The 24,568-nt window shown below is 43.3% G+C and overlaps 2 protein-coding genes across 3 annotated transcripts in view; one reads left to right on the top strand and one right to left on the bottom strand.

Annotated features, from left to right (window-relative positions):
- The window catches only part of DOCK2 (dedicator of cytokinesis 2), a 543,298-nt gene that overhangs the window by 116,951 nt on the left and 401,779 nt on the right, over positions 1-24,568 (bottom strand). The window contains exons 28-29 of the mRNA XM_049874293.1: positions 12,525-12,623; positions 6,650-6,744 (exon numbers count right to left, since the gene is read on the bottom strand). Coding sequence (XP_049730250.1) covers positions 6,650-6,744; positions 12,525-12,623 — 194 coding nt within the window. The remainder of the gene's footprint in view (positions 1-6,649; positions 6,745-12,524; positions 12,624-24,568) is intronic.
- The window catches only part of INSYN2B (inhibitory synaptic factor family member 2B), a 142,759-nt gene continuing 134,129 nt past the window's right edge, over positions 15,939-24,568 (top strand). For both annotated transcript variants that reach the window (XM_049874294.1, XM_049874295.1), the window contains exon 1: positions 15,939-16,119. The gene's annotated coding sequence lies outside the window, so the exon portion shown is untranslated. The remainder of the gene's footprint in view (positions 16,120-24,568) is intronic.

Raw genomic sequence — 24,568 nt, 5'->3', positions numbered from 1 at the left:
AGCAGAGAGGTGAAGGACCTCATTACTACCAAGCAAGAAGAGCCAGGAGAAGAGTGTGTCCTTTGGATCCAGGGTCTCTGCACTGACAAGCTCCTAGACCAGGGGAAGACTGATGATAAGGACCTTCTCCCAGAGCCAACAGAAAGAGGAAGCCTTCCCTAGAGCCAGCACCCTGATTTTGGACTTCTAGCCTCCAAAACTGTGATAGAATAAATTTGTGTTTGCCACATCCATGCACTTGTAGTATTTCTGTTTTAGTAGTGCTAGATGACTAGGACACAGGGGAACAGTAAGAGCATGGGAGACCCTCGGTGGGATGGACTGGCACAATAGGCACAATGATGAAGTCGAACATGCTGGGGAGACATGAGGATGACACAGGACCAGGCAGTGTTTTGTTCTGTTGTACATAAGCTCTCCACGAGTCAGAGTCAACTCCAGGACAACTATCTACTAATTGAAGTAGGTCAGAGGAGGGGGAAGCGGTATCAACTACTATGACCCTACTATGTGCCTGAGACAATACTAGACCTAGAGATATAGCACTAACAAAGGTAGATAAGATACAACCCAGGTTTGCGTCTTCTGTAAAATATTATAAAAATTCCCAGACTACAGGAATGTAAACAATAGCTAACATTTACGGAGTGTTTGCGATGTGCCAAACACTCTTCCAACAACCTTATACATATTATTTCATTTTAGTCCCCATGAAAATCCTCTGTCATAGGTGTTATTATTATTAGGTCCATTTTATGGTGAGGAAAACTGAGTCTAACCCAAGGTCACATGACTAGTAAATGGTGGAGGCAGGATTTGAACCTAGGCAGTTGTGAGTTCAAGCCTCTGCTGCCTCCAGTCTCTCTGTGCTCTGAACTCACTGCAGTGACTGCAGCACTTGGTCATCTCTCTCTGGGCACATTTATTGTATTCCCCAATCAGGCTGAAAGCCCCCTGTGCTCTGGGGCCATGGCTTGTGTGGGCCCGTGAACACCCCAGGACCCTGGATGCTCAATAAATATTTGTTGGTTGGTTGCACTTAGAGAGGCTTTAGGATTTGTATAAATCTCCAAGCCCCCTCAAAATGTTGGATTTCCAGATCAAGTTACAGATTTAGCTATTATAATATCACACAAAAAGGAAAAAAAAGAAGAAAAATTCTTAGGCATAATTCCGTTAATTTATAGCAATGTAAAGAACTTGATCATTTAAAAATTAACCACATCATGTAAATCAGATCCTACCAAATGCTGCATCTTACCAAAAATAAAAATGCTCTAACAGGAAGTATTTCTTGGAATAGACATGTACTATGTCTGCATACAAAAACTGTACATAGCTAAGAGACATTCAAAGTGGGAAAACCCCAGCCCCTCCTCCAACAAGCCAATAAGTAAATAGTATGCAAATAATATATGCATGCATAAATCCTAAGTGATAATAGAGAAATTATAAAAGCAGATAAATTATAATAACATAAATAATAATGATAGAGAAAGAGAGTAACAGAGAGAGGGAGGGCGGAAGGGAAGGGAGGCAGGAAAGAAAGGTAGTTAGGATAATGTACAAAGCTAACAAGTGAAGTGTGCCTTGGTTACAGGCATGAGTCGAACTTGGGCTAGATATTTTTGGAGAGAGAAAATGGTGGTTTGGGGAATACAGATCTGGGCTAAGTCGTGGTACCGGTTCTGTTTGTCCAAATTATGTGGAAATCTTCCACTAACTAGCTGAATGACCTTGGACAAGTCATTTCACCTCTTCGGGCCTCAGCACATATGTACAATGCAGGTAATAATTTGAGCCTTATACAGGGTGTAGTGGTACAGGCTGGACTCTCTAGGTGGTACAAACAGATAAAACACTCAGCTACTGACTAAAAGATTGGAGGTTTGAGCCCGTCTAGAGGTGTCTTGAAAGAAAGACACCTCTACTTCTGAAAAAAATCAGTCATTGAAAACCCTGTGGAGTACCATTCTGGCACACGTGGCGTCACCATGAGTCAGAACTGACTTAACAGCAACCGGTAAAAAGCAGTAGAGGTTAAGGGCCTGGGCTCTGATCAAATGACCTCTCTGCGTCTTATTAGCGATGCAGTATTGAGTAAGTCACTTACCTATACTGGGCTTCCCTTTCCTTATATAGAAAATAGGGATTACACTAGGTCTCGTAGCAAAGTTGTTGCAAGGATTAAATGAGCTAATTCATGTAAAGCACTTATAACAGTGCTAGATCAAGGTGCTTAATAAATTTTAGCCATTATAATATCACACAAAATGCAAAAACAGTGAAAAAATTCCAAGTGCTTCATAAATGTAAGGGATCATTATAACCTGAAGCAAAAGAAAAAAAGCTGTTGCCGTTGAGTCTACGCTGACTCATGGCAACCCCATGTGTTACAGGGCAGAACTCCCCCGCCCCCAATCAGGGTGTTCTTGGCTGTAATCTTTATGGAAGTAGGTCACCAGGCCTTTCTTCTTCGTGCTGCTGGGTGGGTTTGAACTTTCGGTTAGTAGTCAAGTGTAAGCTCTTTGGGCCACCCAGAGACCTATTACAACCTGAAGATGAAGGAATGTCTATAAACTCAGCTATGTGTCTACAAGGAGAAAAGCAATCCTTTTTTCTGACATTACCAGTTCCAGCTGCAGTCATATTGACTCTAACTCATGGTAACCACATTTGTGTCAGAGTAGAACTGTGCTCCATGGGCTTTTCAATGGCTGATTTTTCAGAAGGAGATTGCCAGGCCTTTCTTCCAAGGCACCTCTGGATGAATTTGAACTGCGAACCTCTGAGTTAGCAGCAGAGCGTGTTAACCATTTGCATCACCCAGGAAGTTCTCTGTTTGACGTTAGGCAGATATTTTACTACTCCAAGGCTAAGTTTCCTGTACTCGCCTGGTGATGGTAACACCAGTTCTTATTGTGTTCTCCTAGGTACCACACACTCTGATAATAAAATAACTCAGTTTATCCTCTCATACACACACGCACAACCCATGACATAGAGGCTGTTATTCTCCCCCATTTTACAGATCAGAAAAGGACAATTAAGGCACAGTTAAGGAGTCTGGAAGCTGTGCTCCTAAAAACCTAACTTTTCTTTAATGTGGAGACTGAAGTACTCAGCAGGTCCTTAAGAGATACAAATGTTTCTATTTAAGAGACAATTCCATTTTCTTAGGCCTCTTAGAAAATTATATTCTAATTCTCTAGGTATAAAGAAGCAAAGATTATTGTGTCATCTCTGGGGGCCTATACCCAAAATGACTAAAGCCTGTAGCTAGCTGGGATTTCAGGAGGGGACTTGCCCGCAAAGCACTCCCCTGTGGATCAGCCTGTGCCGCCTCCAGAACAACTGTGTCTGCAGCTCAGAAGGGGAAGCTGGCCTGGCCAGGGCTCTAGCATCTCTGGGATCCCGCTCCCCAGGCCCTAATATCAGTGGTGGACATCTGTGCATTTGCCTGCCCATCACCCATTCCTCCTTCTGGTAACAACCTTTTGATTTCCCTTTGAAGAACTACTCCCTCATACCTCCCCCTTGCTCCCAGACTTTGTGGTTTAGGCAGAACTGACCACACACCCCAGTTCCAAAAGTGGGTCATGTGACCCAAGCCTGACTAAACAGCATTATTTCATTTTGCTGGCCACAGAAGTTAATGGATGGGCAGGTAGCTTACACCAGACCTTTGGAGATTAGCCTGGGGACTTTTGGTGGACCTTTTGAAGAAGAAGCTCTTTCTTCCTACTGGGGTTGTTAATCTAACAAGATACATATCTAGAACTTCTGAAGCCCACTTTTCCCACCACAGAAGGAGCATCTCCCTGAGAATGAAGCCAATAGAGATAAAAGCTGAGGTGGAGACATAGATTCCTTACAATACTTTTGAGCACCTAGATACACCCTTGCCTAAACCTATACCTCTGGGATTTTTCTGTTATCTGAATCAATAAATTTTCTTTTTGGCTAGGCAAGCTTGAATTGGATTTCTTAAAAACCCTAATTAGTAAGTAGGTACCTGTTGAATACACAGAGTTAATTATGCACATTTATGAATGTCAGGCTCTGTGCTAAGAACTTGGAGGCACAGAGGTAAATCAGACATGGTGCTTCCCGTCAAGCAGCTCATTCTCTAGTGGTAGAAGGAGCCGGGTGAAGAGACAATTAGAGGACCATGGGGAAGTGCTATACCAGGGGCACCTGTGACACAAGAGCTGCAACAATGGACTCAAGCACACCCACAATCGTGAACATAGTGTAGATTGGCAATGTTTGATTCCATTGCACATGAGGTTGCCATGAGTCAGAGCTGACTTGACGGCAGCTAACAACAACAACAATGGAAGCCAGAGGAGGGAGCACATTGCCCTCTGTGAGGGAGTCCTAGCAGCACCCACAAAAAAAAAAAAAAAAAAGGAGGGATTAAACGGTCAAAGATTTGAAAGATGCTTTTACGTCAAGTCTGTTCTAGAAGGGAGGAGAGACATTTAGGCGGAGCTATGGCTTTTTTTTTATGGCTTATGCAAAGTCACAGAGGTATGAGCAGGTAGCTAACAGTGAGAAGCTGAGTGTGCCTGAAATGTAAGGTGAGCTGAAAAGACCGGTCTTGCATCTCCTGGGTGCTTCATGGAATTTGGCAAGGCCCCAAGACACTACTGAGCAGCTGGCAAACATTGAAGGGGCCCACATGCAGTTTAGGAGGTGGCAGCCACTGCAATCTGAGATGATTGAACACTGACATAAAGTGCGCCCAGCTACACAATTTGTGGGGCTCAGTGCAAAACACAAATGCAAGGCATCTTATTAAAAAAAATTATTAAGAAATTCAAGATGGCGGTAGCAGAGCATTAAACCAAGAATGAGGACCTTCTGAATGCAGGGCCTCATGGGACAGCACAAGCCACAGGACCGTGAAGTTAGTCCAGACATAAAGGCTAGAGAGGGGTCTGCCTCTGAGTCACGATGTGGCCTGGGCCTAATTCCCACCAACACTTTAATGCAATGGCCAGCCTCCCACTCTGCCTGATAGGAGCAGGGCAAGGCTAGCCCAGGTTAAGAATGCTCTCTGACACCATAAGCAGTAATGCACAGACTGACACTTCTTTCTGCCTTGACAAACCTCTCCTCCCCTTTACCAGTCCCTAAAGCTGGCCCCAAACCCCCTGGAGGCCACATGGCTGGGCACTTAGGTATCCAGGTAGTGGGAGGGCAGTTTTTCAGAAGACATAAAGGTAAGGGATAGAGGCAACCTGGGACTGGAGTCAGCTCTTAGGCATACATGAGAAAGAAATTCTCAGACTGTATCTAATGATAAAATTATTAATAAATAAATGTTTATAGTCCTCCATCTTTTCCTTCCACCAAAGAGAATTCTGCTTTTGCTTCTTCAACTTCTTCTCTTCTTCCATCCTGTAGGGAGATTTCTGTCTTGGCCAGCCAATGCCTGGCTTTTGTCATATAGAACCAGGGCAATAGGTTGAAACGAGAAGCTGGAATGGAATGACAATCTTTCCATGGAAAGGCCTAAAACAACTACAAAAAGCCAAAGGAAAGGGAGAGAGAAAGAAAAGAGAGACGCCAAGAAGATTCAGTTTTAAAGAAGTCTGTGGGTAAGAATTGAGAATAAGGTTCTGAGACACACTTCGGGAACCCACGGAATATGAAAGATATCGAGAACCAGAGGAATGGAGAAATGAAATATTAGAGAATATTGCTGAGTGTTAAGATTTGGGTTTTGCTTTGGTGAAATGATATTATTTGAGAGATAGCAGTAAGGATTGAAACTGCATACAATTGTTTTTATCTAATGTTGTGCTGGACCATGAGGGATCTGAGTTATACTTGGGTTACACTGGTATTATATGAACCGGAAATCCAAAAACAAAACAAAGCAAAGAAACCCATTGCCATCAAGCCAATTTTGACTCATAATGACCCTGTAGGGCAGGGTAGAACTGCCTCATAGGGTTTCGAAGGCTGTAAATCTTTATGGAAGCAGGCTGCCACATCTTTCTCCCATGGTGTAGCTGGCGGGTTCTAACCATCAACCTTTAGATTAGCAGCTGAGCACTTTAACCACTGTGCCATCAGGGCTCCTTGAGACGGTGATAGGTTTTATATATATACACACATACACGCACACCAAATGGTCCCATGGGCAAATAAGTCTGTGAAACACTGTATCCTAACTCCTCTTTTTAGAGATTTACATTAGCTTATTAAAGGCTCAGAGCAGTCCTGCAGTATAGAAACTCCTTCAAAGCAAGTTAATCCAATGCTCCCTAAACTTTATTTTACCTTATGTCTCAGAATATATTTTTAATAATGCTTCCTTAAGCTCTTCTACCTTGAAAATGGAGGGAAGGCTTCATAGACAAAGTATAACATTTTAACTGGTATTTGAAGAATGAAGAAGGTGGCAAGAGCTTTATGAGTAGCCAGTTCAGTATGTAAAAAGACATGAGAAGTTAAAAAAAAAAAAGCAGGTTCAATATTGGTGAGGAGTTCACTGGGGTTTAAATGTAGGAAGAAAGGATCTGTTATACCTTAATTTATTTTCACTAGGGAGAAACTATCCCCTCTGTTCTTCACCAGTGCTCCTTGAAGTGACTGTGGGAGCGAGGTGGCCTTTTGGGAGTGGGTGACAGCTCACCTGTTCTGAACCATACTCATGGCCATCCAGTCTCCAGGATACACATTCTTCCCAATGAGGTCCTTGAACAGGATGAATGTCTCCATCAGGAAGTCCTGAAATGGTAAAGCAAAAATACATCCCTTATCTTCTGTTACAGGGACTGACTGGAAGTGCCCAGATCTTGTTGGCTCTTTAAATATTTTATTTATGATTTTCTGAAGGGGGAGAAAAGGAAGAGGCCCAGCTTTTTGCCAAATAAATCCAATGGAACCAGTAGTAGTGGATTTTAAATGGAAGCTAAAAGTTGGTTACTGGGAGACGGTGTCACTAATACGAGTGGAAGATGAATACGGAATGTGAAAATGCTCTCAAAATAAAGCACTATTAATTCTGTCTTTGGGAATAAAGCAGTAAATGCATTCATTGTATTCATTGCACTCATTGATGTGGCAATTTTAAAATCATTTCCCCAAATATGTATTTGAGAAGGAAATAACCTCCACTATATGAAAGCATCTTAAGTCATTGAGCAAACAAACTATTATTAAAATGAACATCTAATTAGCAGTACTGTAAATACAGCTAATTTATACGTTACACACATGCACAGGAGCAGATTAGAGGAAGCACAGCTACAGCCACTCTCTTCCTCTCGTTTGAGGAAGTGAGCCTCGATATACACCATCAGACTTTGCCACGGACAGAACTTGTTCTACATCCTTGGAGAACCTGAGTTCCAAGGCCAACCCAGGCAGGAAAGATCAACATTACTGACACTGGGACTCTCTGAGCTGCAGGAATTGAAATCATACCACTTGTATCCCTCACGTAAAATGTAAAACCCATAGAAAGCCAGTTCAGAGTTCTTTCTTTAAGCCAGTGGTTTTCAAATTATTTTAACAGCAGAATCCTTTGTTCAAAGGAAATCTTACCTGGAATCTAACACATAAAATAGAAAAAGAGCTCTGGTTGAAGCGTGTGTGTTCATTGTAGAGGATAGTGAAGCTGGGAGGAACATAATTTGAAAATCACTGCTTTAAGTTAAATTGCAGAATTATGAAAATGGGATTGGTTCCTTTCTAATAATCTTTGCTTCTAGGGAAAATTACCTCAATGCTTTATGTCCCAGTTTCTGCATCGGCAGAATGGGAATGACATCTCCTTTGCAGGGTTTCTGTGACAATTGAAAGAATAGTGTCTACAAGACGATCAGAGTTTATTAGTGGTTCAGTAGTAGCATTCTTGCCTCCCACGCGGGAGACCCAGGTTCTATTACCAGCCAGTGCACCTCATGAGCAGCGTCACCTGTCAGTGGAAGCTCATGTGTTGCTATGATGCTAACGGGTTTCAGTGGAACTTCCAGACTAAGATGGCCTGGCAATCTACTTCTGAAAACCAGCGAATGAAAACTCTACGATCACAACGGTTGGATCCATAACCAATCATGCGGATGGTGCAGGACTGGGCGGTGTTTTGTTCTGTTGTGCATGAGGTTGCCATGAGTCAGGGGCCAAATCAATTGTAGCTAACAACAACAGCCTAAGGTGCTCAGCACAGAGCGTGGCCCATTTCAAATGCTCTGCAAGTGTTTGATGATAGTGGTGTCGTAATTTTTCATCCTTGACGTCACCTGGGCAAGTGTGAATATTGTCACAAGCACATCACCTCCCTCTGGGAATGAAGAAGGATTCTGGATCAGAGATGAAAAACCTGGCTTCTGGATGAGAGGTTGTAGCATGGAGCAAGGGTTAGGGCAGAAGTTCATATCCCAGCTCTGCCACATCCCAGCTATGTGGCCTTGAGCAAGCAGATTATAACAAACCAAACCGAACCCGTTGCCATCGAGTTGATTCCGACTCATAGCAACCCTATAGGACATAGTAGAACTGCCCCATAGGGTTTCCAAGGAGCACCTGGTGGACTTGAACTGCTGACCTTTTGGTTAGCAGCCATAGCTCTTAACCACTATGCTACCAGGGTTTCCAAAGCTTATTATAGACTTATAAAATGAGACTACTAACACCTACGTCATCCTGTTCTGAAAATTATGTAAGAAAATGGATGTGTTTAATAAATAAGAACTCCTTTTTCTACCTTCCTTCCCCTCTATTTCCTTCCATAGACCATCAAAAATTAGGACTCCATCCTTTCTATGTCTATATCCCAAGAACCAGAGAAGTTGGAGGTAGGGTGGGAAATCTAGGTTATTCAGCCTTTTTTTTTATTGTTGTTTCATGTTTTTCAATAATTCATTTTTCTTTTTTTTGTGTGTGGTTGAGACTAAGCACAGCAGAATTACACCAATTCAACAATTTATGCATGTACAATTCAGTGACATTGATTACATACTTCAAGTTCTGCAGCCATTCTCACCCTCCTTTTTCGAATTGTTCCTCATTAACATAAACTCGTAACATAAACTCAGCTTTCTTTTTATTTATTTTTTATTGTGCTTTAGGTGAAAGTTTAGAGCTCAAGTTAGTTTCTCACACAAAAATTTATACACACATTGTTATGTGACCCTAGTTGCTATTCCTATAATGTGACAGCACATTCCTCGTTTCCACCCTGGATTTCCCGTGTCCATTCAACTGGCTTCTATCCCTTTCTGCCTTCTCATCTTGCCTCCAGACAGGAGCTACCGAATTAGTCTCGTGTATCTACTTGAACTAAGAAGCACACTCTTCATGACTATCATTTTATGTCTTAGCTGGCTTCGGGAATGGTTTCAGTTCTGGGCTAACAGAGAGTCCAGGGGCCATGTCTTCATCCCTCCAGTCTCAGTCAGACCATTAAGTCTGTTTTTTTTTTTTTTTACTAGAATTTGAGTTCTGCACCCTACTTTTCTCCTGCTCCATCAGGGACTCTCTGTTATGTTCCCTGTCAGGGCGGTCATTCATGGTAGCCAGACATGATCTAGTTCTTCTGGTCTCAGGCTGATAGAGTCTCTGGTTTATGTAACCCTTTTGTCTCTTAGGCTAATATTTTCCTTGTGTCTCTGGTGTTCTTCATTCTCCTTTGCTCCAGGTGGGTTGGGACCAATTGACGCATCTTAGATGGCCACTCGAAAGCTTTGAAGACCCCAGACGCCACTCACCAAAGTGGGATGAAGAACATTTTCTTAATAAACTTTGTTGTGCCAACAGACCTAGATGTTCCCTGAAACCATGATCCTCAGACCCCTGCCCCTGCTACACTGTCCCTTGAAGTGGTTGTGTTCAGGAAACTTTTTAACTTTTGATTTAGTCCAGTTGTATTGAATTCCCGTGTACTGTGTGTTATTCTTACCTTCACCTAAGATAATTCTTGTCTACTACATAGTTAATGAAATCTCCTCTCCCTCCGTCCCCACCCTCATAAAAATCAAAGAATGTTTTCTTCTGTGTTTACAGCTTTTCTTGAGTTCTTATAACAGTGGCCTTATACAATATTCGTCCATTTGCTACTGACTAATTTCACTCAGCATAATGCCTTCCAGATTTATCCATGTTATGAGGTGTTTCGTGGATTCATCACTGTTCTTTATCATTCTGCAGTATTTCATTGTGTGAATATACCTAATTTTTTTATCCATTCATCCATTGATGGGCACCTAGGTTGTTTCCATCTTTTTGCTATTCTGAACAGTGTAGCAATGAACATGTGTGTGCACATACCTTTTTGTGTGAGGGCTCTCATTTTGCTAGGATATATTCCAAGGAGTGGGATTGCTAGATCGTATGGTAGCTCTATTTCTAGTTTTTTAAGGAAGTACCAAATAGGTTTCCAAAGTGGTTGTACCATTTTACATTCCCACCACAGTATATAAGTGTTCCAGTCTCTCCACAACCTCTCCAACACTTATTATTTTGTGTTTTTTGGATTAGTGCTAGCCTTGTTGGGGTGAGATGGTATCTCATTGTAGTTTTGATTTGCATTTCTCTAATGGCTAACGATCATGAGCATTTCCTCAAGTATTTGTTAGCCACCTGGATGTCTTCTTTGGTGGTGTCTGCTCATGTCCTTTGCCCATTTTTAATTGGGTTATTTGTCTTTTTGTTGTTGAAGTTTTGCAGTATCTTGTAGATTTTAGAGATTAGACCCTGATTGGATGTCACAGCCAAAAATTTTTTTCCTGTCTGTAGATTGTCTTTTTAGTCTTTTGGTGAAGTCTCTTGATGAGCATAAGTGTTTGATTTTTAGGAGCTCCCAGTTATCTAGTTTCTCTTCTGGTATTTCTACATTGTTAGTTATGTTTTGTATTCTGTTTATGCCATGTATTAGGGCTCCTAGCTTTGTCCCTTTTTTTTTCTTCCATGATCCTTACCATTTTAAATTTTATATTTAGGTCTTTGATAGATTTTGAGTTAGTTTTTGTGCATAGTGTGAGATATGGATCTTGTTTCTTTCTTTCTTTCTTTTTTTTTTGCAGCTGGATATCCAGTTATTCCAGCACCATTTGTTAAAGAGACTGTCTTTTCCCCATTTAATCGACTTTAGGCCTTTGTCAAATATCAGCTGCTCATAGGTGGATGAATTTACGTCTGGATTCTCAGTTCTGTTCCATTGGTCTATGTATCTGTTGTTGTACCAGTACCAGGCTGTTTTGACTACCAAGGCAGTAGAATAGGTTCTAAAATCAGGTAGTGTGAGGCCTCCCACTTTGTTCTTCTTTTTTGGTAATGCTTTGCTTATTCGGGGCCTCTTCCTTTTCCATGAAAAGTTGGTGATTTGTTTCTCCACCTCATTAACAAATGTCATTAGAATTTGGATTGAGATTGCATTGTACCTGTAGATCACTTTAGGTAGAATAGATATTTTCATCACAATGTTGAATATTCTTATTCATGAGTAAGGTATGTTTTTCCACTTTACTTTTTGTATCTCCCAAAAAAGGCTCAATGTCTTGCAAATCTTACCCTGATGGGGGAGACCATCTCACTGCTGAAAAGATGGAGTAGGATATTGGCTGTGTAATGATTCCCTTTCTATGGGCCACTCTCTGAGGCTGGTCCAACTCTGGTGCCCTTGGTCCCGCCAAGAAGCATGCAGAGTGTGCCTCTGGCAGCAGGACTCCTGAATCTGACAGTAGGAAGGAGACAATGACAAAGGCTGGAACCAGACTGACCAGTGTCTGGGTGACCATGCTGAGGGCAAAGGTGCTATGTTGCACTCCAGGGACAGCCTGGACTGGGCTCCATTTTGATGAAATCATCTGCTGCAGAGATATGAACCCAGAGGCCACAGGCAACAGTCCTGGAGCAAACAAGTCCTCAGAGGAGAGGAGAAGTAGGGGCCTCAGAGGCCAATTTCCTCCACCCAATATCCAACTTCCTGTCTATATTATACTGCATTGTATCATATTCTATTGTACTTACTATACTATTATATATTTTAAAATACATATTAGGTATCTTCTACTGGGCACTTAATATGTGATGGGCTCTGTGCTCTCATTTAATCCCTTAACAACTATGTGACAAAAATGGCATTATCCTCACTTTACAGATGGGGAGAGTGAAGCTCAAAAGAGGTTAACTTGCTCATGGTCACACTGCTAACCAGTGACAAATCTTGGATTCAAACCCAGGACTGTCTGATTTCAACACTTATGCTCTTAGGTCCCCAGATGCCCATGATTCATTAACCAATATTTGTTGAGACATACCTAGATTACATTCTAGACATTTAGGTCTTGTTGCTGATATGGACTGAAGACGTATTCTAGAAGTGAGATTTACCAGTCTAGATGGGAATGAGAATTCAGGAGTGAGCCTGACATGTTTATAAATCTAGATACAGACATATGCAAGTTCTTATGGGCAGAGAATAAAGCCCTCCTTGTCCTATGCTCCTGAGAACACAGAGGGCACCACATCTCCCCCACCCCACCCTCAGCACCTTGTAGACTCACCACAAGTTCAGAGCTGGTCTGGAAGGTCTCAATATAGGAGGAATAGTGCTGGTCACCCATCTGATTTAAGATGGCTGTCATACATGCCACAAAGTGACTCTGCAAGAAATAAAGAACAAATACCATGAAATAGTGGAGCAGGGACCATGGGATTCATCCTCTCCGTTTCCTTGACTTCAAGCTAGAACACACCCCCACCATCCCAGATGAGTGTAGAAAGCTCCCCTCTCCAGACCCAGGGATGGAGAATCTCTCCTTACCAGATCAGCACGTGAAAACTTCCCCATGAGGAAATGTCTCCTTATGGTTCATTCATTTAAATATTGCTTATTAAAAACTTTCTACGTGCCTGAGACTTTAATAGGAGCTTTCTATAATTATACAGAAAATAAGACACAATCCATTCCTTCCTCAGGCTCACAGCTGGTTGGGGAAGAAAGATGAGAAAACTTTACCTCCTCTGCAGCTTGTTGGGGGAGAAAAAAGTACTGTGCTGGGCATCAGGGGCTCTGTCCTACATTGAGATCCTAAAGAGGATCTTAAGAGGGGTTCCTTTCCTGATAAATAATTTTACACATCTAAGCCTCAGTTAAGGTGCCCTGGTGCCATAGTGGTTAAAGCACTGGGCTTCTACCTGAAAGGTTGGGGGTTCAAACCCACCAGCTGCTCCGTGGCAAAAAGATGTGGTAGTCTGCTTCCGTAAAGATGACAGCCTTGCAAATCCTGTGGGGCAGTTCTACTTTGTCCTATATGGTCACTATGAGTTGGAATCAATTTGACAGCAGTGGTTTGGTTTTTTTTTTTGGTTTAAGCTTCAGTCATCTGCTCCGTAAAATGGGACTAATAATCCACTGCATTTCTATCCTCTGTCGAGTTTCAAAAGAATCAAATGGCTTCCATAACACTTTTTCCCTTTTATTTTGGTAAAAAAAATATATTACAAAACATTTGGTAATTGAACATTTTTTACATGTACAGTTCAGTGACATCAATTCTGTTTATCATGTTATGCCACCATCACCACTATCCTTTATCCAAATTATCCCACCACCCTTAATAGAAACTCAGTGATCCCTAAGTAATGATTTCCCCCCTCCCACCCACCCCTGGTAATCATTACTAATCCTTGGGCACTATACATTTGCTTATTTCATATAAGTGGGATCATACAACCTTTATTCTATTATGACTGACTTATTTTACTCAGCATAATGTTTTCAGGATTCATCCATGTTGCAGCACAGATCAGGGCTTCATTTCTCTTTATGGCAGAGTAATACTCCATTGTATATATGTACTACATTGTGTTTATCCATTCATCTGTTGATGGACACTTAGGTATTTTTCTACCTTTTGGCTCTTGTGAATAGTGCTGCAATGAACATTGGTACAGGCTTCTGTTTATGTACCTGCTTTCACTTCTCTTGGGTATATAGCCAGGAGTGGAATTGCTGGATCATATGGTAGTTCTATGTTCGACATTTTAAGGAACGATCAAACTGTTTTCCCCCATAGCACCTTGAAATGTATTCAAGTTCTATGTAAAAGAATCAGTTGCTGGACCACTATGAGTCAACCAAAGAGAACTCACCTCCTACCACAGCCCAGCACTTGCTAAGGGCTGTGGTGGATAAAAAGAATGGGAAGTGATGGCCTTTGTTCTTCAGGAGTTATGATCTAATTGGGCAAGCATGATTAACGTCCAAGAGGAAACAAAGTACAAGACCCTTGGTGACCCAGACCAAGTGCCAGAGGAATTCAGACAAGAGGGAAATCAACACAGGACTTAGAGAGGAGGTGGATTTGGAAGGACCTGTGGGATCAGAGGAACAAGACCATAGCCTTTCATGAGTCTGAAGACCTCACCACACCATTTTCTGCTATTTCCCTCCCAGATTCTAGAGGTGGGAATGGAGAAAGTCTGTATCAGAGTGTGTTTGCTGTTCGTACTTGTGTCTGCAAGCAGCGTTTAGGAAGATCTACTCTGGAATCCTCAGTTAACATGCTTAGCTGCTAACCTGGTTGGAGGTTCGAGTCCACCCAGAGATCCCTCAGAAGAAAAGCTGGTGACCTATTCCCGAAGAAAATCAGTCATTGAAAACCCTATGGAGCACAGTTCTACTCTGACACATGTGGAGTCACCATGAGCAGGAGTTGACTCAATAGCAACTCCGAATGGTTTTACTCTGGAAACCTGGTAAAGGAAACATTGACCGAAATTCCACCAGAGGTGAGAAGCTGCTCACGACTACTTCCTACAAGATTCCACTGGGGCTGCCATCTTAACAAAAGGAAGTTCCATTGTAGGTTGGTCAAGGACAGGCTTGGGAGCAATGGCCTGGCTGGTGTAATGCCCCTACAACTAAAGGGTATAGGACATCATGCATGCCCAAGAGGTGGACTTGGAAGTGTTGTGTTTGAACCAAGAAAATGGGTTTGGCATTACAAACTGCTGCTTTTGTTAAAAAAAAAAAAAAAAAAAAACCTTTGTTAAAAAAGTATAAGAAATAGGAAGACATGGAGCTTCCCAGATTACAGGTTTACAGTAGTTACAGTGGTGAGGGAGGAAGCTGGATGACCCCCGGAAGCCACTTCTGCATTCCTACACAGGAAGCCATTGGGTAGCCAAATGTTCTTCAAGCTCACTTTCCCCAAAGTGGGTCCCAAAATCTGGACCCTCATTTGCTTCTAAATCCTTTTAAATTAGGGAGTTAGGGAGAGTATGCTTTCCCTGTCAGCAGGATGGGAATTGGCAGGGCCCAGTGCAAAATGAAAATACAGGACCCTTGTTAAATATTATTCAGAAGTTCAAGTTGACAACAGTGGAGCACTAAACCATGCAGGGGACCCTTCTAAGGCCCGGGCCCTGTGCAACTGCACAGGCCATACCCCTGCCTGCCGGGGCCACCACACTCACATACCACGAATGTTTAGAAAACATGCAATGGTGGCAGGGAACATAAAGCTGGGACTCTCAGGAGCAACAGCCAAAAACAGTTTGTTGATGGGACCTGCAGCCTACACTGGACTGACCTCCTTGGCCATTCAGGAGTTAAATTCTCTCTCCTGCTCAGACCCCCAGGGGGTGGTGGTGAGTTTGTAAAATGACAGGTCCTTTTCAAGCCAGACAGAACACCACCATCACTGCTAAATTAACAAGGTCCCACTTAAACAAAGAACTTATCTTTATTACTGTTTATACCTTAAACCAAGAAATCATCTTTAGTGTTATTTACATCTCCAGCCAGGCTGAATGCAAGGAAGAGAGATCTGAGAATTTGGGGGTATGTGCCTGTGCGGACGTGTGTGTTCCCTCTACTCCTGTCTCCATCCCTTCTCTCCCTTCCTTAAAAAATTCAGCCTGTGGCCACTAGAGGGCTTTTCTTTTCACATAGTAGCTGCTGTGCAGTTTGTTCGGCTTTTTATTTATTCCTACGTGAGCAGACCCACTACACTTCTTGCATATCCACAGCGAAAATTACAGTATAAAGGACTTATTCTTCCTTCTTTTGGAGTAATCCTGCCGCTGGTCAAAGCCTGGCTTGGTTTGCAAGGAAGGGGGGCCGACCTCTGCAGGTAATTCTGCTGCTTCCAGGTAAGAGATTGGTGGACGTTTTATTTTTTGTGATCGATGAGCTTCTCAGAGGAAATGCGATTATCTCTTGGACAACAGTTTACTTTTCAAGCTTTGGCTTCCATGAGTTCTGGGATTGTGAGCTTGTGTGTGTGTGTTGGAAAATCCACCATTGTCAGACTGCAGGATTCCCCCAAATGCATAGATAGGGAACACTTGTTATTTCCAACGGCTTGATTTGAATTTAAAGGGGGGGGGGGTGGGAGAGTGGAGCAAAAACCCAACCTCAGAGCTCAAGTTGCCTGGTATTACCTTGAAAAGGTTGCATCGTCTTAAACCTTGTTGAGAGAAACTTCGATGTTTCATTTTAAAAGAAAAAAAAGGGGGGGGGGGGCGGATTCTTGTTCTCATATAGAGAGAGTGATCATTTTCTAAAAGAAACCATGATCTTTTTATAAGGAGTTGGTCAGTGTGTTAGAGTTCACGGATCAATCAAAATTACTTTCACCAGCTTGTTAATGTCTTCATTCTCACTACCACATAGGAGAACCTGGCTGGGTGCCTTTTAGTTCAATTTGTAGTGCAGTGTGACTGAAGTTTGGACAAGTTACCTGCAAATGGCTGTTAATGAAAAATAACACTGTTTTGCTTCTGAGCAGAAGCATTGTTTTTTTCCTGCTGGGGTGTCGAGCCCACTTTGGTATTGAATCTGTCAAAAACCAACACGATCTGACTGATTGATACTTGAAATGGACTAAGACACCAGCAGCAGGTTTGTATTTGGAAAAGGCTTCTGTTATTAAAAAAAAAAAAAACAAAAAACCTCTGTGTCACAGAATGATAGAATAACATTATGCTTCTCAATCTTTATAAGAATGGCAATGGTGAGCCACCCCTTTGCCTCCTGGCCCCCTCCCTTTTTTAAGTTTGAGACCTTACTTCTGCGTCCACCATGTTTTAAATTTTTAGAAATAGGAATTGGTGGTGGGGGTGATGATTCAAAATGTATTTGCCCTAGCAACTGAGATACTTCTGACGTTGACACTGCTCAAACTTTATAGTGTAGCAGCTCAAACTCCCATCTCTGCCAGCAACAAGACAAAGCCTGAATACTGTATGGGGGAAAGAGGCACGGAGGGAACCCCTGCAGCCCAGGCTATGGAGAATCTTTCTCTTTCCATCCTTGGAAAAAAATTGGTAATCAACATAGATTTACTACCGAGGCAGGAGGCAACCACTCAGCCATACCCCAGCAGCATGCCAGGTGCCTGCATGGGAAATTGCTTCTGAACACAGAATACCAGGGGGACCTGCATATTAATTCCAGAGAGAAATCGTATCCGAGACGCTGGCACAAACCAGGCAAAGTCACCTCGGCTTCGTTCGGGGTGGTTGAAAATGTAGCTAATGAATCGCAGCATGAAGAAACACGATTTGAAACTAGGTCAAACGTGTAAAAATAAGTGCAATCATCAGAGGCACTTGGCTGATGAGGGGCTACTTAACACTGTGAGTGGCAGGGCTTATTTGCCGTATGGAATCCTCCACAGCGATCCGCGACAATGAATCCTCTTAATTAATTCAGCCCATCAGTATGTAGGGAGGTCTTGCACACCTGGGAGAGAGCTGAAGCCCCAAAGGAAAACAATCAGGGTCTCTTAACTGTGTGACGGCAAGAGGGGACAAGAGAACCCCAGTACTGTGTGATCCAAATGAATCAGCTGGGATACTGGGTGAGTGTGATCAGGAGAGGAGCCTTTCCCAAATCATTCCACCCCTTTGCATAAAAAAATTAGAATGATAATAATAACGGTGATGATGTTGATGAGGATGATACCAATAGTTTCGGTGCATAGCACTGAACTTCAATGTATCTGTTTAACCACCTCTAATGCAAACACACCTACACACACAATCCAGACTCCTGCAGTGCTGAGCGAGCCAGAGAAAAGGCTATCAGTCTGTCCTGCCCTGGAGAGCGCAGGAAAACAGGGAGAGGGAGATGGTTTCTGTCAAGGCATCCCCCGCTCACCTGAGATTAGTGGGAGTGATGAGATGCAGAGGGAGGGAAAGAGCCAACTTCGGGAGCTTGCCACCTAAATGCCAACATTACTATGCGATACCAGCTGGTGACACGTTGCTATAGTAACTTCAAATAATGTGCATGACCAAAATAAAATAAAATATAGAAAGCACTAACGAAAGGAGATGAAGGGAAGTTTGCCTGCCAGGGGAGGCTCGCAGGGAAATTAAAAGTTCTTTCCATCAGTCATCTATTTCCTTTGGAAACTTAGAGTGGCCAAATGCCATTCCCAGGTAGCTTCTTCATGAGCCCCCAGGCATGCCATGTGGTTAGATAACATTTTATTCTTGGATGGAATTGGTGCTGTCTTTGTGCCTCGTGAATCCAGGACTGGGGGTGGGAGGCTATGGTGTCAGGAAAAACAAGGACTCTAGAACCTTTTCATATTAGGTGAGAGCTTTGTCAAGCAGCCCAGAGTTGTAATGTGGAGCACTCTTTGGGGAAGCTAAGGTGTGCATTCTGTCTTAGCAACCACCAAGTGCTGGGCACTATGCTAGGTGCTCGTGTATAGCAGTGGGCAGGGCAGATAAGGCTATGCTCCAGTAAGCTTATATCTCGTTCTTCCAGGATGTAGAGGACAAGAGCGGGGGCCTAAGAGCCAGACCACTTAAGTTCAAATCTACCTCTTACTAGTTGCGTGACCTTGGGCAGGGTCTTGGACCTCGGTTTTCTTATCTGTAAAAGGGGATAAAAATATTCCTTACTTCATATGGCTTGGGTGGGGATTAAATTAATTTGTGTAATGCACTTAGAACATAGATAACCATCAATAAAACAGACAAAACTAAACTCATTGCCATGGAGTTCATTCCAATTCATGAAGACCCCATGTGTGTCAGAGTAGAACTGCACTCCACAGAGTTTTCAATGGCTGTAATCTTACAGAAGTAGACTGCCAGGCCTTTCTTCAGTGGCACTGCTGGATGGACTCGAACTGCCAACCTTTCAGTTAGTAGCCAAGTGCAAACCATTTGCATCACTAGCTATTATTGTTGTTGTTGTTGTTGACTCTGGTCCAGAGAAACTATGTGGATTAGATCACTGAAATTCCTGACCTCGACAGAGGAAGTGATGACGGTGCCTACCCATGACTGCCTGTAGACACATCAAGTCCTCCCAGTCACAGCTTGGGAAAAACAGCTAAGAGCCCTTTGACTCTGAACATGCCTTTGGTTACTGAACACACCCCAAGTCCAGCTGTTCAGTAAATCAAGTGTGTGCCTCTTGGAGCAGAGCATGCTGGGAGATTTCTTTTCTTAGGGGACAATTGCTGGCAGGTAGGAAAAGGGGCAAAGGTGCCCAACTCATTCAAAAGCATGAAATACTACTGTCTTGATCAAAAACTTGGTCCCCCAGCTGTTTGGCTTCAGGATATGACTGTGTGTGAGCTGGCATTCCTTGGTTACTCAGGGGATCCTGCTGTGTGATGGAGTACACAATGTTACCTTCCATCATGAAGAAGCTTTTTGATGGGTAGGGATCCAAGGGACTTGTGTGGTCTGCTCCATGTCAAAGGCACAATGTCACAGGGAACAGAGAGGTCCACTAGGATGTCGTGCACTCTGGATGCACCCTGACATGTTCCATCTGTAAAACATGGTGACTCTCGTGGGCGCCCCTGCTTGGCACTGTGGGCATTAATGATAAATCAGCTCTTGAGCACAAACTAGGTCCAGAACCACAGGCACCGTGTCTCTTTAGAGAGCTATCCTTACTGACAAGGAGCAGAAGGGGAGGGGTAACGAGGCTGCTTTGAATCAAGGCTAGAAGAAGAAGAGCCCTACCTAATTCGTCACACATGCTTCCTTTTAAACTAGCGCCTTCTGATCCTGGCTGAAGCCTCTGCATGTGGCTCTATATTGTGAAGTCACTTTAAATCTTCCAAAGAACACAATGGGGCTTTTAATCACAAGGGGAGGTGGAAGGCAGGCAACGTCCGTTCATTCACTCCTTCTGCCAAGTACCTTACATTGATCATCTTACTGAGTCATCTCAACCACCTCATGAGTCAGTTTATCCCCATTTTACAGATGAGGGAAATGAGACTCAAGGAGCTTAAGCAGCTTGCTTAAGTCAGACATTTGGTGTGTGGTGGGGCAAGAAATAAATCTAGCTCTTTCTGACTCCAAAACCTGTGTTCTTTTTATTAACTTTCTCCCACGTCACCACCGTCGGCTCTGCCAGGGTAGGGATTTGTGTCCATTTATTTATCGCTGTATATCCAGAATCTAGAACAGAATCTACACATTACGTGGCCTCAAAAAATGTTTGTTAGATAAGTGATCGGGATGCTTATAGCATTTCCCCTCCTTAAAATAATGTTTACAGGGCCCTGATGGCACAGTGGTTAAGAGCTCGGCTGCTAACTGGCTGCTAACTAAGAGGTCAGCAGTTCAAACCCATCAGCCACTCCTTAGAAACCATATGGAACGGTTCTACTCTATCCTCCAGGGTCATTATGAGTCAGAACCAACTCAATGACACCTAACAACAACAACAATAACAACAAAAGAATGTTACAGAAACCCTTACAATGTTGAAATGTTACGGTCATGTGTTGACCACTTTTGCTTTGGGAGAGGCCAGAAATAAAAGAAGTTTCATTCTACACACAACCATACTCCGCCTAAAATTATATTTGATCCAGCCAGAGTGAGATCATTCATTCACACATTCATTCATTTTGCAAATCTTTCTTGAGCACCTGCTATGTGCCAGGTACGGTTCTTGGTGCTAGGGATAAACTGTGAACAAGATTCACAAGTTCCTTCCTCTGACCAAGGAGCCCTGGTGGTACAGTGGTTAAGCACTTGGCTGCTAACCTAAAGGTCAGTGGTTCGAACCCATCAACCACTCCATGGGAGAAAGATGTGGCAGTCTGCTTCAGTAAAGATTACAGCTTTAGAAACCCCATGAGGCCGTTCTACTCTGTCTTACAGGGTCGCTATGAGTCAGAATCAACTCGATGGCAATGGGTTTTGGTCTGAACAATGCCTTTTGCTCACATCCCAGTTGGGTGGGGGGGCAAGGACGGGGAACACCCATAAATGAATGAATGTGTAAGTAAGATAATTTTAGACAGTCACATGCACTACTAATAAAATATTACAATGTGGTGGGATAGAGATGGGGTTAAAAGAGAACTATTTTAGATAGGGCAGCCTCTTTGAGAGTGGATATTTGAGTGGAGACCTGAGTGGTGAGAATCAGTCTTACAAAAAACTGGCAGATCCTGGGGCAAGTGACCAGCATGTGCAAAGTGGGAATGGGCTTGGAGTGTTGAAGGAACTGAAAGAATGCCAGCCTGGCCAGCCAGCGTGAATGAGGGAGAGCGCCATACAAGGTGAGGTTAGAGAGACGTCAGGGGCCAGGTGCTGTGGGTCCTCAGGGGTCATGGGCAAGAGTTTGGACTTCCTTCTCAGTACAAAGGGACGCCATGGAGTTGGGTTTGAAGAAGCTCACTCTGGCTGGTGTGTGTTTCAAGAGCACCTTCATCAAAGAAGCAGTCCTCATGTCTTACCACACAAGCCTGTCTCCCAGCTCCCCAGCTCTCCTGCTGCAGTTGTTCCAGGCTCATGGGGTCATGAAAAGTACAAATTATGTTTTCAGTGTCAACTCTTCTTCATTGCTAGTGGTGTCATCGCTCCTCAGCAAGTGTTTCTCATTAAAGGATTCTTTTATGGCAGAATCGGACCCTCCTTCAGCAGGAGTGAATGTGGACTCTAGTTTTGCATTGATTCCTGTTGTCTTCAAATTCAGTGGCATTGTCTCCCTGTCTTTCGGAGCTGAATGAACAGGAGCCTACTCCTGACAGGTCCTAGTCTCTGATTAAAGCCCTTCCCGTCTGTAGGACCTGAGAAGCCTCCTTGCCAGGAGAGGTGCTATTATCCAGGGCACCCCAGCTTTTAATGGAACAGAAGGTGATTTTTCTAAATGTTGCTAATTGCATCCATGGGGGTGTGGGTGGGGCGGTTCACCAACTGTGATTGCAAAAAGAACAGTTTCAGACACAAGGATTTATTCTTAGCATACACCAATGACAGTCTTCCAAACTTCACACTGAACGTCTCCAGAAAGGTTATGCAGAAACCTCTGTCTTGAGTTCTGGACAATGTGGTATTTTCCTCAGCTCACACCTGGCTGAGAAAAATCAAAGCCAGAAGCATCACAAGGGTGTGGAGCTCTGTCTGAGTATCCTGAGCAGCCCCTCACCTGCTCCTGCAAACATTTGCATCCAGGTTAAAATGACACCAAGGTCAGCCTTCAATGGGAAAAGGTGTCACACAAGGATGTTAAGTCTTAGGCAGGAGGTGTCATATGCTAAACGATAACGATAATATATAACTACCATTTAAAGGGCTAAGTATGTCTCAGCCACTGGGCTAGGCCCTCTATTTCTCCATCTGTAAGGACTTTTTACAGGGTCGCGGCAAGAGAAGAAAAGAACTGGAAGAACAAGTTAATATTAGTCGAAGGTAACATATGTCAGATCCTGTTGCTGTCAAGTTGATTCTGACTCATAACGACCCTATAGGACAGAGTAGCACTGCCCCGTAGGGTTTCCAAGGACTGCCTGGTGGATTTGAATGGCCGACCTTTTGGTTAGCAGCCAAACTCTTAGCTGCTGCACCACCAGGGCTCCAGATGTCAGACACTATGCAAAAAATTACACTGATGGTGATAATCACCAACAGTTAGTGGGCACTCACTGTGGGCAAACACCACACATGCTTTATCTCATTTCATTCTTGCAATATTCAGAAGTCAATGATACTTTAAAGAAGCTGAGAGGTGACACAACTTGCCTAGTTGGTTCTGCCTAACTCCAGATGCTGTTGTTTTTCTTCAGGGGGGTGAAAAAAAAAGGCTCTATTGTTTTATGAATGTGATACAATCCCATTATAATGAAAATTAAGTAGTACCTCAAAGTACAATATAGGTAAAGAAAAATGTGTGATATTTCACTTCCCTCTCTCCTGAACTAACTTTGAATGTTAGCAAACATTCTAGACATCTCGTGCTTATATGGAGATGGAGGGATGGATAGATGAATGAAAAAATGGTACACGGATGGATGGATGGAGCTAGCTAGCTACGTGGTATAGGCAGATAGACCAGTTGATAAGGGTAGAAACAGGGCCATATAGACAGAAGCAGCCCTCTCAGTGACTATGCTCTACAGCTTATGAGTCTCCCCTGTTTTTAGGCTCAGCTGAGAATAGCCAACGAGTTGCCAGTTGAATCGATTCTGACTCATGGTGATCCTATGTGTGTCAGGGTAGAACTGTGCTCTGTAGGGTTTTTAATTGCTGATTTTTTGGAAACAGGTCACCAGGCCTTCTGAGGGGCCTCTGGGTGAACTTGAGCCATCAAACTTTCATTTAGCAGCTGAGTGTGTTAACTGTTTTCACCACCTGGGGACTGTGGATACTCCCTCCATTTTTTCTGCAATGCTTGGGGCTCTGAAAGCCAGGAGGGGATTCTGTGTGGGACACCAAAGCTACATAAAAGGAAATATATCTAGTTTTCCAGAGAAATAGCTTTGCCAGAGGGCAATGGACTAGGTATCCTAAGTCTTGGGATCAAATCCCAGCTCTCTTTGCCATGCTCCGGAACTTTGGACAAGTTGGTTTACCCCTTTGAGCCTAAGTCTTCATGCCTCTTAAGCACTAGGCATTAAGATAATCATGCTGACTCGAGGATGTTGTGAGGATGAAGTGAGAAGGCATGTGTAGAGAGTCCAGAGTAGTCTGGCACATTATAGATACTCCAAAAGCCTTTCTTGAAACCCTCAGCCCCTTTTCTGGATCACATTTACTGATCAGCCGGAAAAGTGTAGAGTTAACTTTCAGTTGACTTGTGGAGGATGATTGGAACCTCCCTGTGGACCTGGAGAGCTGCATTGCGGATGGTGGTTTATGCCATCTCTTCTTGCCCTTCCCACCCTCCCCCCGCCCTTGACAAAGCCTCCAAGTTTCAAGGAGGTGGGGGGTGGGGGAGGCAGGCAGACAAATATGTTCACAGGCAACCAGGCAGGAGAGTTTTCAGGTGGGAAGATTACATTGCGGATAAAAGGATTTCTTTTGCTTTTCTTGTGCTTCCTTTGTGAGGAGCAAAGAAGAACAAAAAAGATCTCTCATATCTTGTTTTAAACTTTAAGACCAACTTATCAGTCAGGCCTCTCCTAGCGCCCTTATCTCCTAAAAATAGGTCTAGTTGTCACTGCTGTAAATGCTGTGCTGTTTCACAGCACATTCAGGCACTAGAGTCTGATAACAGCTTATTGGGAGCATGTGTGAAGGTGGGTCCATTACAAGATCTCTGCAGGGTCAACTCTCCAGTAGTTAGCTCAAAGTAAGGACACTCTAATGGTGTAATTCTTAATCC

The sequence above is a fragment of the Elephas maximus genome, chromosome 2 (assembly GCF_024166365.1).
Source record: "Elephas maximus indicus isolate mEleMax1 chromosome 2, mEleMax1 primary haplotype, whole genome shotgun sequence".
In the NCBI taxonomy this organism is placed as follows: domain Eukaryota; kingdom Metazoa; phylum Chordata; class Mammalia; order Proboscidea; family Elephantidae; genus Elephas; species Elephas maximus.
This window is presented reverse-complemented; position numbering and strand designations above follow the sequence as displayed.